The 17,732-nt window shown below is 42.6% G+C and overlaps 1 protein-coding gene across 3 annotated transcripts in view; it reads right to left on the reverse strand.

Moving 5' to 3' along the window:
* Positions 1-17,732, reverse strand: part of COL4A2 (collagen type IV alpha 2 chain) — a 184,845-nt gene that overhangs the window by 129,508 nt on the left and 37,605 nt on the right. For all 3 annotated transcript variants that reach the window (XM_036300533.1, XM_036300532.1, XM_036300531.1), the window contains exon 4: positions 5,691-5,771. In XM_036300533.1, coding sequence (XP_036156426.1) covers positions 5,691-5,771 — 81 coding nt within the window. The remainder of the gene's footprint in view (positions 1-5,690; positions 5,772-17,732) is intronic.

Here is a 17,732-nt window from a genome sequence, read left to right on the forward strand (position 1 = left end):
GGCCTCTGCTGTTCAGGGTGTCCTTAGACAAGTGCCTTGCACACAGAGGATAAAAAAAATACATATTTGAGTGTTGAAGAAATGTGAAATTCCATTGCTAGCAGGAAGCTGGGTTCTTCCTACGATGGCAGGCATAAAAGAAAATATCACTTTAAAAACACATCACCAGATGTGATGTACAAGTTAGGTGGGCACTGTCCAAATCTGCTGACAAACTATTTTCCTGTAGAAAATAACCAAGTCACCGAGTTGCTGCAGCTACTGCGGCACTGGATCAGCCAGATCCACTCTTGTTCCCAAGGCACACTAAAAATAACCACATGATTTTGAAAGTGGTTGGGAGCTATGTGTAGACAAGGGTTATAAAAGCCCGGAAACCAGGCGGACTTTCTACTATTTCTGAATAATTCTTTGCCTTTTCTGGGCTGTGATAGTGCATAAAATATTGGAGATGACTTCCCTTAAGTATGCTGAGCATACCATTAAAAACTATGTGCCTGGAACAAAGCTGCTGGTTTGAAAAGAGGCCTGCCACAGTAGCACTGGTGTTTTTATTTGACACTTGCAAGTGTCTTCAAATAACTAAGCTAGAGGGCCACACTGCATATGGGAACCTATGGGAATTACAGACCGCACACAGTACATACATTCTGAACTGAATATCTCTCCATAGCATCACAATGGTCTACCAGTTTTCAGATTTATGTTGAGCCATTTCAAATAAAAATTCCATCTTATTTTGAAATCTTGGTCATACACATTTAAGGGTAAAGGTTATGGCTAGCAATACACAATAGAAGACACTATTATTAGCAAGACTACATCTCGCCTTAGAGGGAAGAGCTTACCAATCACTTGCGGTTCATAGCTGCTCTAGGCCCCCCTAGTCCTTTCTCTCAGTTGAGGGGCTGCTTCTTTCATCTCTTGGTTGTTACCCATCTGAGCTGACAGGGAGTGCCAAAGACAATTTTCTTGGGTCCCATTCATTCATCTCCACCCATCTCCAAGAGCTTCACTCTTCCCTTTGCTTCCCCTTCCACTCAGTTTCTTTCACTTTATATTGTTGAACTTGAGAAATCTTGTGAGGTTAAGAATTATTCCCTCACACTTTGTACAGAGTCCAGGGACCCACAGACTGTGGGAAACTCAAGCAACAGCTAAAGATAACTTGTACCAAACACCCAGTCATTGCTTAAGAGAGTGCGTTTATCAATCACAACCTTCTGGGAGTTAAGTCTCCAGTTTTGTGGCTCATGTTGTCAAGCCCACGGAGGGTGAATGTGGGTTGGATGACTGCTGAGGGATGGGGAAGATGCCAATTAACTCATTCAAGGATATGTTTATTGATTTTAAGAGAGAGAGGAAGGCGCGAGAGAGAAACATCAATCCGTTACCTCCTGGATGTGCCCGTACAGAGGACTGAATCAAACCCACAACCTTTTTGGTGTACAGGATGATGCTCCAACCAACTGAGCCACCTGGCTGGGGAATTTTTGAAATATGATCGCCTAGGAAAACAGGTGCCTTGTAAAGGCTGATGTCATGAAAAAGTTGAAATTACCTATCTGATCTGAGTTTAGGGTCAAAAACCAAAAAGGGTCGGGAGAACAGGAACCTGCCTAAGTAATTGAAATAATAAATTAAAATCGACCTCAGTTGGAAAAATCTTAGAATCTGACAACCTTTTACGTGAGTTAATGTGCAAAGGCATGCATTTATAAAGGATTATGTACTGCTATGAACATGAATGACATCTTTTTACGATGCTGTTGGTTTTTAAGTTAAGCTTCCTAATGCACATTAAATTTGCGCTGGGCAAACAAAACAAAACAAACAACAACAAAAAATGTGCACAGGCAAAGGCTTTATTTGTCTAATCAATGCTCCACCTGCTCTCTCTGTTTTCCGTACCATCAACCTTATATAATACGGTGGCCGTCCCTCTGCTTCAGTAGAAATTCTATAGCATAAATTCAACCTAATGCATTCCATTCAACCACCTTCCATCTTTACAGTGTATAAAGAAAGAAATAAGAAAAAGAATAGCAACAGATAAGAGGGCCGGACAGCTTCTCTGGTATTGACAACTGTATGACATTTCCTGGTGGAGAAGGTCTGGAAAGTTAGTTCATTGACTTCCTTTGTGCATATCCCCCTGTATAGTATTGGGGAAACAGGACTTAGAATTTTTAAACACTCCAATATACCTCATAGAAATGATTTGAGATACAGACCCTCCAACAACAATAAAGCCTAAAATCATTTCTTGAAGTTATTATTTTTTTTTAATTCACCAAGCAACTGAAGAGGTGGTTAGAGAATTGGCTAGGGATTCATAACTCCTGAGAACAGAGACAAAGCTCTTTTCATCTCTGCCTGTGTCCCTCCCACCACCCTGGAGAATCCCCTTCCTATAGGTTAACATCTGGCAAGAGGACTATATAGACACAAAAGGTTATTGTATTAGAAAAAGAACTCATCAACAAGTCCCAAAACCTGAGAGTTTTGTTCTGAATCCAGATTAGAACAAATCATTCCCCCCCCTCAATGTCAGTGTCCTCCTACCATCCCGTGTGCACTAGAGGACTCAGGCTAGACCATCCAGCTCTGAGCAGGAAGCGAGGACTGCACAGACAGCTGGGCCGCAGTGCCTGCCTCTTCCTACTCCAGCTTCTGGCTTACTGGGATTATCCGTGTGTAGCTCTGCCTGTGAGAAACAATTCTCTCCCTAGGACAATACCCCGCCAACTTACTCAGGGGTGGAGAATCAGGCTCGATACGTTTTACACAGGGCTTATTCATTCAGTAACATGAGACTTCACTTGGAATCGGAATCCATAGTACATTTGTGATTTTTGCTTAGAGTCCAAAAGTTATCCAGTAACATACAGTTTCTGATGTTGGCTGTCACCATGGCGAGGAACAAATGAACTCTACCCCATGCCCAAATAAGGCCGAGCTAGCCAAGTGCTTGGGGAGTGGAGAGCTCTGCAGCCAGGCATTGTCATCACTGCTACAGTAGCACCGTGGGGAAAATATATAGCAAGGGACCCCAGGGGAAGCTGTGGGAAAGAACAAACTCTGCACTCAGCTCCCCGAACAGCGAAATCCAGCCAACTGCTATTTTTATGCATTACATTACTTTAAAAAATTACTATCAAGCCACAAGTAGGACAGAAATAGCCCTGCTTTCTATAGGAATGCATTTAGGTAAATTTGTTAATCCACAAATATTTAATACACATACCATGCCAGGCTTGTAGAACTGCAAGAGACACTACATCTTAATAAATGATTTAATGAAGTCTATGCAACTGTCCAAACAATAAATATCTCCAGCAATATACTAGGCTTACCCCATAGAAAATGATAAATGACATCATTTATCTCTCCCCAGTAGGTTTTTTTCCTTACCTTTTACCATGAGTCATTTCCATCACCTTGATTAATGTTCAATGGCACACCTGCACACCTGAATCAATGGGGCAGCCTTGGGTACTGGCTGATAACACAACCCAACTTGGATCTGTATGGTCCAATCACAGGGTGAGTCTAGGTCCAACACCAATGACAGTATGGACCATTAAGCAGTGTGAAGAGAAGAGCCATCTGAACATTATGGACAGTGGATCCTGCAGGCCAGGCCAAAAAGTGGGGTACCATTGGCTCTGTCTCTTGAACAAACTACTCAGACAACTGCCAAATCTCCAGTGAATTCAGTCAGTATTAATAACCTGTCTGAATATAGGAGAGTCAAGTCCACTGTGGGTTCTGGGTTACTCTCTTTAATCAAATTAACCAGAAGGTCTCAGGTTTCTACATTACTTGGCAACAATATATAGGAACAGACTCAAGGTATTTTCTTGATTAGGGATGATGGGAAGTAAAAAGGTTTCAATGCCTGTACTGGACACTCACTACATTAGAAAGACATAGAGGCCCTTAGAAATCTTCCTTTTAATAACACCTTTGAAAAGACCTTTGGCATTTTATAAAAGTATATTGCTGCACAGATGGCATTATCTATTGAAATAATCAGAAAAAGCTAGCTTTACTGAAGAACAAAGTTCTTGTAAAAGCATCATGGGAAATGTTAATGTGTTGGTTCTGCATTAAATAATTGTACCAAGTGAAAAGAATAGACCCAGTATGACTTTCTCCTCAGTTAGTTTGGGTTCTGTTTGGCTGATCACATGGAGAAGAATGTGGAGTCCCTCTCGAGTCGAGCGAACTCCCACACAGGCGAGTCTCACAGATATTTGTATACCACTCATTTATCTTCCCTGTGCCCATATAAGGCTGGGCCAGTCAAGAGCTGAGGGAGGGGAGAGCTCTGCAGTCAGACATTTCCATCACTGCTCCAGAGCATCGCTGGGAAAATCTATAGCAAGGGACCCCAGGGGCATTTTAAATCTCATGAAATGGCATTCATATTAAAAAAAATACTTCTTCTTTTGAAATGCTGATAAAGGATCTTCAACTAGAAATTCCTACAGTGTAAAGTTGCTGCTCCAAACAGAGGAACCCATGAGGAAAACAACAACAACAAGAAGAAGCTGTTTTGAGGATTGCAGCTCATGGGAACACAGTGCATGGAGATGCAAGCTTGGATGTAGCGGCAAGACGCTCCTCAATGGTGACCTTTGCCATTCAAAAATGATTAGTCACATGGTATTCAATACAACCACCACATTTATAAAGGGGTTCCCTATTACAAGTCTTACTTATTTGATTTTTGGAGAGGACTCAGGTAGGAGTGGATGTATGAGAACACCCAGCCACAGAGCCCAAGCTCGGTGGTGGTGGGGGGCAGGGGGCGGGGAGGAATGGGGAAGGCTACTTTGGAAACTGACTGCAGGATTCCAGTTGGTAAAACTCATTGGGGACATCATTTCCAATGATAGGACAATGCTGGCAAGAATTCCTAACTGTCTCTCACAACCTGGCATCAGACAAGCGTGGATCTGAGAGGAAAACACATGATTCCAAGGCATAAAGACTCAAGAGACTCTGTGTCCTAAAACAAAATGCTGCTGCCCACACCAACCTGGGCTTAATCATATAAATATAAACAGTGTCTTTTAAAAATCAGCAATGCCAAGACCCAAACATCAGCTTTAATGGAAACAGAGAGGCCAATCACTTTGCTTGAACATATTAGTTTAAATTCTACCAGGTGTTATGATAATAATTTGGGGTGACCGTTTTTTCCTCTTACTTACCTATGAAATGGGCTACATAAAGGACATTCAGAAAATGAGTAGAATAATTTAAACAGAATGATTCTCACTGGTATGAGGCTGGTGCTCTCTAGTTTGAATATCTATTCTGCAGTACGAATGCAACCATGTTTTCTCTATGTAATATTGTTATAAAACATATATTTATGTACAACATAATAAGTATAAAAATAGTTGCATTATACATATACATACACAGACATAGGTATTCATAGCAATGAATAAGAGAAAAGATGCTTAAGAAAGTTAGCATTATCCTCAATTTATTAAGGGAGTACTATAAATTGATCCCAATTCGTATTATATTGTCTGTTCCAGTGGAGAAGAACATGTCTATATTATATTTCTTAGGAAGGTATGCAACTGACTTAACCAGGCAATTTAAGGCCCTCTCATTTACAATGGGAGTATAAGGACGATCATAACCTTTCTTGCAAGGCAATGACTTACCCGCCCTCCTTTCTCAGGGTAGCACTGGCAGCCCCCACTGCAGTCTCTCCCTCCACAGGGCTCATCATACTTCTTCACACCCTGCAAAAAAAGAACACAAAGCAAAGAGAAAGTTATGTAAAATACTCAACTATAACACATATCCTCATGCTATCTGTTGAGAGTACTTCCGATTCTAACAACTATCTATTCATTCACAACAAACAGACTTTAATTTTCAGAGCAGTTTTAGGTCCACAGCAAAAGGTACAGAGATTTCCCATATAACCCCTGCCCGCACATGCACAGTTTCCCCCATTATCAACATTCCTCCCACCAGAGTGAGACATTTGTTAAAATCTACAAACCATCAATGGCTTGTCATTATCATCCAAAGTCACAGTTTACATTAAGGTCACTCTTAGTATTGTCCACTCCATGGCCAATAAGCCTTTTTTCAGTGCCTACTAAGTGCCAGATGTCAAGCTAAATCCCAGGGCTGGAAAGTCAAGGAGAACATCCCCTGAATCCAGGGATTCCCACGTGAAGTAAACCCCTAAGGACGCTTTGTGTTAAGAGCTTCAGTATGAAGGAGAAACTCCAGGCACATAGAAAGCGCCCTTCGTTCTGCCTGGAAATGTGGGGGATTCATCCTGGAGATGTTCAAGGTTAAAGTGAAGTACGGCAGGGCAACTCTGGGCCCCCATCCCACAACACAGACCCTGGTGGACTAAAGGGAGGGGGATTCTGATGAGGAGGCAGAACTTGCAAATACAGCTGATAGGATGACAAACCCTCACCTCCATCACATAGGTACCCTGACATCCGTGGTGATCCCCTGCAGAGGAAGCCTACTTTCTTCCCTTCACTCTGTGAGCAAGGCTCATGGGCAGTAAGAGAGGAGGGGGTCGGGGGAAGTACTTATTTAGTCAGGTTGGGTGGCATAATGGACCTTATAATCATATACTGAGCTATAAGTCTTTAATGAGTTGAGTGGATAATTTGAAAGAGTTCTCTGGCTGGACAATGCCAACCAGAATTAGGGGAAAGAGGTGTTTCTTGCCCTTGATCTAGGTTTTTCAGGTAAAATATGGACTTGGAGACTGCACTATGTCTGAACTCTCCATTTCAGACTGTGTTCACAGTACTACATATTTTGAGCAGGAAATGACAATTGGGTTGGCCCTTTACTCTCTCCTCTCCGATCAGCCAAGCCCTGCCTTTCTCCTCTTGCTCCAACCTCCCATCTACTCCGCCCCAAGGTGAGCTGGTGCAGCTGTTCACAGGAGAATCTGCTGTCTGGTTTCTCATCCTTGTCACCTTCATCTAGACTGCCCATCAGCAGGCACTTATACTCAAGGGACCCTGGGCACAGTTAGCTTCTGGTGTGCACTGAGTCAAATGCTACCATGCAAGCAACACTCCCCAGACAACAGAACTCAATCCAACTTTAAACAGAACTTCAGTTCACCACAGATCTTCCATTCTCTTCTCAATGACTAAACAGGATGGCCACGTAAGAACACCCTCTGTTAGTTTTTCTATCTGTTTTTCATGCTAGCATCTTCCCCTTCCTGGCACGGTACTGCATGTTCACATGGAAATGCTGATGTTTTACCTGGCTGCCTCTGTAACTCCTGCTAGCATGGCCTTCCTGAATGTTCAACTTCAGATGGGTACACAAGCAAACTCAGACTCGAAGCCATCTGGCCAGAGTTTACCTTACATCTTAATAACTACTCAATGTTCTTCTTGTAGAGAAGTCTCATGGAAAGTTTCAATTTTTTGTGTGTCTTAATTGTAATTCTTTACCTAATCTAATATCAGTCACTACTTTAAAGAATTAAAAAGAATCTGAAAATCTCAAATCCTGCAAAGAAACCAATACCCGGAAAGCCTTCTGAATCTTCTTTTGGTTATCTGTTTGGCCTGAGTGAGGCAATGAAACAGCATGAGCTCCACAGCGTAAGAGTAAACACACAGAGAATTCTTTCATGCCCTCAAAATAGGGTTCTAGGTATTTTCCAATTTTTATGACTTCAATGTTTATCAGTGGGGTGAGGGGAGGGTTCATTTTTAAATTCCATGATTTTGAATATTTGGTTTTTATACTAGGTAAATCAAGCTCCATGCTAAGCCCCCACTTTTATGAACTACCCTTAGCACCAAAGAGAGAAGTCTATATGGACTGCCCTACTTATACTTTGTATTACATATGACTGTGACATGAATAGGTATGTTGGCAGGTGTCCCTGGTTCATGCAATAATTCACTTAGCAGTTTTTGGAAAGGGTAGGGGGACTCCTCAATCTAATGGGTGAAGCATAAACTCATATTCTCCATCTGGTGTTTTACATGCTATTTATAGTTTTGATTTTAAAGCCACTTGCCAAGTCCTTGTGTATAAATCAATGGTTCAAATGATTTTAATGGTTTCAAATTGATCCAACAGACTCACTATTCTAGGCTTAGGCTATACGTTGAATTTGTCTGTGAGTTGTGCTGAAAGCTCTTAGGCTATGAAGAACTCATAACCTGCTTGACATTTAATAGTGCTTCTTTGCTTTTGGAACTAAGACCTGAAGGGTCGATAACTCCTGGTCTCAACACTTTTTCAACTATGCGTCAATGGCTCAACACTTTTTCAACTATGTGTCAATGGCTCAGGAGGTGAGGAATAAATCGTCAAGAGGTAGCCCTCCACCTTACAAGCCACAGACAATTTCTATCATAAAATTCTAGCCCCTGTGTGTGTTGTTTGTGTGTATGTGCACGTGTCTGTGTGTGATGTAATGTGGGGTGTGTGTGTTTTCTCATCAGCATCTTACATATACTGCAGAGGGACTCTTATGAATTCCAATATCTACAAGAGCCCTAAGTACCACATACTGGAATGCCAGGTCTCCGGATGAACAGAATTATTTACTTTACTAGGGCAGGGCATGTGTTCCAGACGTCTCTTAAAGACTGAACAAGTTTCAGACCTGAGCCTCTGCATTCCCCTGATGGGACCTTGGGCTCTGGAACAGTCTCAGGATCTGAATGCTCTTCTGAGGACCTTGGATGAGGAGTGTGTGAACTGCTCTTTGGCATCCTATGTCTGTGTCCCAGCCCCTATCCCATTACCAACAGAAGAATATTAAAAGCTCACAGCAACCACTGCCCATGTTCTAAACCAGCCGTGGGCAAACTACGGCCCGCGGGCTGGATCCGGCACCTTTGAAATGAATAAAACTAAAAAAAAAAAAGACCGTACCCTTTTATGTAATGATGTTTACTTTGAATTTATATTAGTTCACACAAACACTCCATCCATGCTTTTGTTCCAGCCCTCCGGTCCAGTTTAAGAACCCATTGTGGCCCTTCAGTCAAAAAGTTTGCCCACCCCTGTTCTAAACCCTTTCATCTACCCTTGCTTTTATTACTCAGCACAACTCACAGACAAAGCATGATCCTTCCTGTCAATTCCTTAATAAAATGCCTAGTTCCTCCTACCCTACATCCACCTCAAGGGTCTGCCTACCACCCTCAAAGGTGACAAGCTGGCCCTGGTCCAGATCTTTAACTCTAGGAAGGCAAGTTCTCACCTGTATGGTCAGGCTCTCTCAGAAACATCAATTAAATCCTCCAATAGTTTCTCACTTCAAATCTGTATTCCCATTGGAGCACTGTATAGAGCAACATTCCAAAACCATGCCTTCCCAAGGCCTCCTACAGATCAGTGAGGTCACCGTCTAGGCATCTAAGGAGATAAGTTCCCAGGGCAGGAGGCTCCCATAAACCCTGCTTAAGGTGTGGAGAGTGTCCACTGTCATGGACCACGCCCTAGCCTTTCGAATGAGCTGGACCAAACTCTCCCCCTTGTTTTGAGGTCCTTCATCGTGGGGCAGAAAAGGGCCCATGGTCCAATGAGACCAATTATGCTGAAGATCTGTGAAAACTGGTAAAGGCTCCAACCCCCTGGAGAATGCTTGACTCTAACATGCACAAGTCCTATGGCCTCATATTCACACAGAAACTGCTCCCATCCCGCCTCTGGGACCACAAGGGAGCCTATGTCACGTGCTCCCCAGCTTTGAGTGTTCAGGGGCACACTTTCCTACAGCTCCACCAGGGAGAGATCACTTAACTCCCCCAATTCCAAACTAATATGACAGCTGGATGGTCTTGAGGATAACTCATCCATTCTTCCACTTTGCAAATTCATTCATTCATTCATTCATTCATTCATTCATTCATTCATTCTTCACTGAATTTTTACTGGGGGCCATATGCTGTGCTGGGCCATGGATATTAAGTAGGGAATAGATCATGTAAACAAGCTGATAAGAAAATTAAGTCAACAATGAAACCTACATAATTTAAATTGTGGTGAGTGCCATTAAAATCATATCAGATAACCGACTGGCAGGACTACCTTAGCCAGGATTCTTTCACTTGGGCTCCACTGTACTCCCTTCTTACGGGCCTACTCACAAAGAAGAACCTCCCTGCTGCCTGACCTGAGGCCCTCGCTGCTACTCAAGGGGAGAGACAGAGAACCACTTCCCTCTAGGCCCAGGAAAGCAAGACCTCTGGATTATTATCATTCGGGAACCAGGAGCCTCTTGGATTGGAGTGAAATTGAACGCATTCTTCTTATAACCCTCAGGATGCCCTTACATTGCCCTGTTCCCCAACTCCTGTCTCCGGACTCAACTTCAATCCACTGCCACTTTACAATCCAGGAAAAAGACACTCTATAGGTGTGGGACATCCTCAGGCCTCCTTGCTCAAGTGAAGCCATCTCAATTGCTACCAAGACACTTGACCATTTCAAACTGTGGCTCTCACTTCCAAACTATGGAAGGAGTTTGCCTGCGGGGGGGATTAATCATTAATTTCTTCAGCAAATGAATGAACATTCACTGAGGACCTGTAAGTGCTCCCATCTTGGCAGCTATCTGGTCACCCACCAACCTAGAGCCTAGGCAGGCCCCACTGGTCTCACCTGCTCCTTCCAGAAAAAGTAGAGGAATTAAGAAAGTTGCAGACTCAGGGAAAGGGATGTTAATTTTGATATCATTGTAAGCTTTTGACATCTCAGAAAGTACTATGGAACTGCTAGTAGTTTTGAAAAATAAATGTGAATTATAAGTTTTGGAAAATAAGCTAGAAAGCAGCTTAGACATACACAGCATAGTAGACTGGGAATATCTCTGGGCTATACCTAAAATGATGAAGAATGGGTAATCCCTGAAACAATTAATATTGGCAAGGAAGAGTGGAGTGGGGAGAGCCGTGGACACTAAAGAAATGAGAAGGAGTGAGAGTGCCTAGTGAAGATAATGAACAAAGAGTTTCAGGGATATTTGCCTGAAAATAGTGTCACCACTGAAATGGGAGAGGGAAGAGAGAGAGAAGGAAGGTTGATTGATTAGAGGCAGGGGCTCAGACGCAACAGCAAAGAGGTAATCAATCAATCCATGCTAGAAATGCTGCTTTTCTGCATCTAGACCACTTCTACTCCCAGTGCAGTGTGTGGATGCAACATCAGCATTACCTGGGCACTCGTTAGAATTGCAGACCCCACCTCAGATTGACTGGATCAGAACCGGCTTTCTAACCGAATTTCCAGGTAAGCACCTTGAAGTCTGTAGAGTACTGCACTACATTAATAGACTGGCATGGTGAAGAGACATTGTTCAGAGACAATGGGAGAGCAGCAAACCACTGAGCCATCTCCTTTAGTGGAATAGAAAGCAGTATTTCGTAAGAATTCAGTGTGTTCCATGCCTAAAATGGACTCAGAGATGTCTGTCCTAGACAAATATCAGCCCTCAGGCTCCCCTTGACCCCTGCCACCTGTGGCATGTTTAGAGAAGCTCTGAGCACTCAGGACTCAGTTGCTGAGCTTCTAATCAATCAGGGTGCCAAAACATTTTTTATCCTCTTGTCCTTATTCAAAACATCATTTTTAAGACTCTCCCTGCTCTGAGCTGGTAGCCAGCACTACTATGCTAGTAGAAAGTCTAGGAATTGGAAATGACTTAGATCCCTTAAGAGCCATTTGGCAATGTCTTAAGGCATAAGATACATTTTCTAGAAATCCTGGATCATATTCTACTCAAATGGAATGCACATGGTTTCCAGGGGCAACGTGGAGAGCTCTGAATAAGAGATTTCTTGGTTAGCATTTTGTATAGGAATTCTTTGCTTTAGAGCCTTATCCGAATCTTGGCATCATTACATTTAGAAAGATTTAAAAAGACATCTATTAGCATGGGCATTCAGTCCATCCTAGACACGTCCAAATCATCCTAGATGCATGATCTAGATTCCTCGGTCAGTCTTTTGTCTCTGGTAGAACAGAAGTGATGGAATCTTTTAAGGAAAGTTGAGTTCTAGCTTCCTGAACCAGGAACCTATCCGCGTCATGTAGAGAATTTCTTGCCTTGAGCCACTGGCTCTCTGGCTGCCAGCAGAGACTTTGCTCTGCCATCTATAAATGGAATTCAGTAAAGAGTCAGAGCAGAGAGATCAATAGTAACAGCTGCGAGATTAAGGGAACATCCGGTCCCACATGTTGCTGGCCCTGCCTCCTATTTGTGCAATCTACTGGCACCAGGAGAAGTGAGTATCATGCTGCTGTCATTAGGGATCATTTCCTCTGCTGCCTGGTGGAAAGAGGTACTGCTCTATGGGCATCTGGGGAGTGGCTCCATTTACTAGTAAAAACACTGAGAAAACAGCTCATTGTCACTTCTCCCAATGGCAGATTTGTCCTCATATTTAGGACATTTAAAAATAAGTTTAAATAGCAAGTGGAATGCCAGAAAACAAAACACATAAAAGATTTAGACTCTTTGAGACTAGCTATTTCTATAACTACCAGTGTGAACCATCCATGTATATTAAAAGAACAAATCCATGGACATGTACCCAGCTTGCTGCAAATGTAAATATCATTTAAAGTTGATACATTTTTTTTCATATATATATATGCTTGCCATTGTTTTCAACTTGCACATAAGAAATGAGTATTAATCAAATTTATATGAACATGCAAGAACAAAACGCATTTGTCCTGCAACAAAGAATATTTTGTCCTCAACATGTTCCAAGAAACTTCTTGTCCAAGAAAGTCTTTTTAAGCCAATATACCTCCAGCCAAAAAGAGCAAGTCTCTGTAGGGAATTTACAGATATTTTACCACTGGATTGCCCCCAGCATCCAACCCCAGCTTCCTGCACAGAAGGATATTGAATAACCCATTCTAACGGACATAAAAGACAAACATTTCTTATTGCAAAAAAGTAATCTTTCATATTTAAGGTAAAAAAAAATATATCTATATAAGTCTTTGTCTTTGTCGCAAGTCCAGTCAAGCAAGACTTTTTAGAATTATCCCTTTAATCCAAAAAGGGGCCAACAAAGAAGAAAGCCAGCTCGAGAACAAGTTTCCCAGTAAAATTCTATTAGTTTATCAAAACAGGAAATATAAGCCATTTCCGCACATGCAGCTTTAGAAATTAAGGAAATAATTCCAACATAGTATTAGCAAGACAGAGTATATGGCAGAGGAAATGCAGATCACAGCCACTCCACACAGAACAAAACCCTTCTTTCCAATAAATGGGGTGGGAAATCCAGCCAATTCAGTTTCCTTTGTGTAATAGCATTTCAAGGACACCCAAAGTAAATGTGTTCACTCTAGATGGTCCTGAAATTGCCGTATTTGTAGACAGTGAAATAACAGGTGGACAAAAGTGCTCACCCATTTAAAATGACCTACTCCAATGGACTGTTACTGAGTACCAACTAGTTCTAGTGCAGTTACATCTTGAGTTGCTGCCTGTTATCACGGGGCTAGGAGAAGGCAGTGGGAGAGGGGGGATGTTGTGTTAGAAAGAATGACAGTAGCTCACAAGAGAGACGATGACCTACAGAAGGTCTTTCTAGGATGACGGTCTTCATGTCCTCCAGGAGTTCTTTTGCTTTTGCCCAGGTGAATACCTGAGGGATAATATCACTCCTTCTTCTGGCTCACCTTTGCAGCAGACATAACCAGAAGGCATGGCATTAGGTGCTCTCACTTGAGTCATCAGCAACAAGCTACATGGTTTTTATACTTGAAGACTTACACGTTTTTACGAGCAATGACTAGCCAACAGTTCTCTACCCTTTCTTTCTTCTCAGGCAGCTCAAAGTCTTGGGGTGTTTTCTGAATAGATTTTGCTATTGACAAGAGTACCTATGATAGCCATCCTTTACTGCCAGGGCTTGGGTGATGACAGGTAGGACTGACTAAAAAACCCCCACAATTCAGGAATCTAACCAGATGGGGAAGGCTGTTGGCAGGCACAGAGAGTGCCAGTAGGCCAAAGGCCAAGCCAGAACACTTTCTCAAATTACATCATTTATGCTTATGACATATAAAGTAGGCTAAATGACAGACTGTATTCAAGTTGCTAAACTCCAGGATGAGGAAGGCCCCTAGCAGGGACTGTTTAGTCTGTGAGGCTGGAAGGTAGGAATGAGGTAGACCAGGAGTCCTGATAGGGCAAAGGGCAGTGTTGACAGAGAAATGACCTCATTTTTCTGAACAGCAGTGCCCTCTGCACAAAATGAGGATAGTAGCCCTCTCCTAGGTCTGTTGGGAAGATTCAATGATGTGCTTCATGAAGTCTCCTGCACTGTACAAATCTTAACGGTCATTAGTATCAGGTGCAGGCCTAGCTCTCTGGCATGGACCTCTAGACACAGCAATGAGGGCTGAAACCCAGCCAAGATTGTATGAGCCAATGCTTCCTGAGAAATACCTTGCCCAGGGCTAGAAATGATCTCAGAGTGTGGGTGGGCCTGGTCCTACAGGTGAAGACAAGTGGTCCATCTGGTTAGGAAAAGGGGGCTTGGCATTTTCTGTCACATCTCTGCTCTGGCCATTTTTTCATAGCTAACTCTCCTGCTCAAGGCCAAAAGCAGAATCCAAATATGTCTCCTCACTAGCTAGGAAGGCAGTGATGCCCCTGGACACTCTGGCATATGTAGGAGTTGGTGTAGGTTCTGACACTCTGAGTGCAGGTGATATAGGCTCTACCCAGAAGCACTCCTCCCTCCTTCCACAGTGCCCCTTCAGTGAAGTGATCTTTCACCTGAGATAGGTTGAGGTGTCATTGCTGCATTCCTTCATTAGGTGCTGGGTGGAGATTTAAAATGGCCTCATCTTGAGTCATCTAGTCTAGAAATTTGGAACCTCTACAGTGAAGGAAAGGTACATGGGGGGCTGTAGTCAGGAGTCAGGCAAGACACAAGTCAGTGATTGTACAGGCTGGGTGGGGGTCAGCTAGGCAGTAAATTGACAGGCAGTCTTAAGATTTAGCATAGAGCCAAGTGAGCATGCCTTGAAAGGCAGGTAATTTTTTTTGTTGAAGTATGAAATATCCTATCTGAAGTATGAATTGCCTCCATTTTAATGTGTTTCTTCTTTGTCATTTAATGTCTAGCTCATTTGAGTTCTGGTATCCTTCTATTTCTAATTCCTGTTTAACTCCAGGAATCTATTCATTACCCCCACATATCCATTGCCTCTCATAATATCCATGGCAGCCACAGTGTCAGCTCCTAAGACATCTGAAGATTTATTTCCCTTGCAATTTAGATACGCTTATGCACCTACGGCTGAGTTTTATTTAGAATTGGGTATTACCCACTTGATTCCAAAGGTTGATCTTAAACCACTTCCTCTGGGATTTCCAAAGTCTTGAATTACAAATGAAACACAGCCACCAAAGTCTCAAGTGAGAACGAGTTCTTTTTCTTTTCAAACATTTGAAATAGCTTGTTCAGCTCTCCACGAAAGACCCCCATTACCAATCTGACTCCCCCTTTCCTGTCATGGCTCCTTGGCCATGGATGATATGGCTCATGTTGGCCTGTTCGACCAATGTCCTGGTGCAAGATCCTGGCTGGGGTGTCCTGACGTTTCAGGGTCCTCCCAGGGGAAGGTGCTCTGATTGCTAAAGCCTCTCTTCTTGATGTCATGATGCAGTTGCCACATAGCATGCATAATTTGAAGCCAAAATGCCCGTCAGCTACCCTGTAGGAGTTGGTGTAACCAAATGTGCATGCGCATTCACACACACACACTCACACATGCACACACACACACACAGAGAATGAGGTCAGATACTGGATGCTTCTATTGGAAATCATTTTAATACTGTCCTGTACTTCTTTAGTGGGTCTGTCAACAGATCAATTTCTGGAAGTCACCCTTCTCTATCCTCAATATAGACTGTCACTGATCATATTTTTATTAATCACTGATGCCCGGTACTTTAGTCTGTCCAGGCTGCTATATCAAATTGGCATAGACTGGGTGGCTTACTGCACATTTTTATTTCTCACAGTTCTGGAGGCTGGGAAGTCCAGGATCAAGGCACTGGTAGATTCCAACCAAGAATCTGGTAGAAACTGGTAGAAATCAACAAGGTTTATGGGGAAAACCGTGTTAAAGGCAGACCACTCAATACCTGACAACTTGGTAATCAAGGTACTAATAAAATTAGTCAAAACACCAGTAAAAATCATGGCACAGTTGAATAGATATGTAAAATTCACAATAAGTAAAAAAAACTACAGTAAATATAGTGCTTTATTTTAAAGAACAGTGAAGGAAGCAATTTAATAGAAAGGGATGTAAAGAAGTGTTAAGACTGCTAAGTTGCAGAGAACAAGGGACATATGGCCAAACATTGGGAACAACCAGGCAATCAACACTTCTAGGGAGATGTGTGGACTAACTGAGTCAAGATAAAGAGGTTGAGGACTTGGGCATCTGGATCAGAGTTAAATTCTTCAACAGTGTGCTGTGTTCACTGTGCTAATCTATTAGCTTTCAGCTGCCCTGTTACCTGGTGTGCAAACAACACGCTGGGGAAAACATCATGCATGAGCTAACATGACTTCAATTTTATACTGACATCATCCTTCTGTTGATCAGTAACGATTTATCAGCATACCGGAGTTAGAGAAAATGCACCGTGGCAAAGCAGCCTCCACTTCAAAACTCTCTTACCTGCTATATAGTCAAGTGTCAATGTTCTCACCAAATAAATAATAAGAAGATTGGCCACATTATTTTTGGTGGAGGTTATTGTCATTCAGTCAGTTTTATAGCCTTCGGGACCTTGTTCCGTCTCAGTGTGGTGAAAAACAATCCATTAGGAGCCTTCAACTTTCGTTCAAGAGGCCACCCGTATAATTATAACATTCTGTCTTACAGTGCACAGACAGCAAAGAGCTTCATGTTATATTTAGAATAAATGCCCTTAAATACTTATGAGCCATTCTGTTTATACCCTGTTCAGCTAGTGAGAGACAGTCTACCAAGACATCAGTTAGTATAAGCATTACCTCACACATTACCTACACTGAATTTTATTTATTTATGCAGCATGTCAGTTTTTGGGATTCTCTGGCAATGAATAAAAATGTGCATGTTGTTAGTGTGTTGGCATGTGAGCCTGAGTGAATATTTAACATTGTTCATTGTAAGAAACAAAGTAGATACGTCCCTTGAAGCTATTTATTGCAGAGATGCACGTCCAGTTTAAGAGCTTTGTCCCAATCCCTCCCCCTACGCTAAATTTGGGGGGGAAATCCCAAAAGAATGAAATGAAAGAGACTTAGCAATACTTTTTCATAATACAATAAGGTTCCTGTTCTGGTTTGGTAGGGGCTGGTCCAGGCAAGGCAGGTATTGGTTTGTGTTGGCATGCAAGGATACCAGCAGTTGCCTGGGCAGGCTCGGGTCTAGATACAAATAGCTTCATCTCAGCAAACTTGACGGTAACCTGAATCAAAGTGGGGCTCCGGGGCCGGTGGGAGTCCACACTAAAACCACAGCCACTTTACATACCTGTTGGCCTGGCTTCTGGGGTAGAATTTCTGAATTTCTGCTTTCTCCTTCTCTGATACATACCTAGCCAAGTTCGTCATCCCTGGCAGCTTTTAGAAGGCATCTATGCATGCCTTTGCATATTAGCGGTGACTGAGGATTCCTCTGCCGGGAGCAGACCA

The sequence above is a fragment of the Myotis myotis genome, unplaced genomic scaffold (genome assembly GCF_014108235.1).
Source record: "Myotis myotis isolate mMyoMyo1 unplaced genomic scaffold, mMyoMyo1.p scaffold_m19_p_3, whole genome shotgun sequence".
Classification (NCBI taxonomy): Eukaryota; Metazoa; Chordata; class Mammalia; order Chiroptera; family Vespertilionidae; genus Myotis; species Myotis myotis.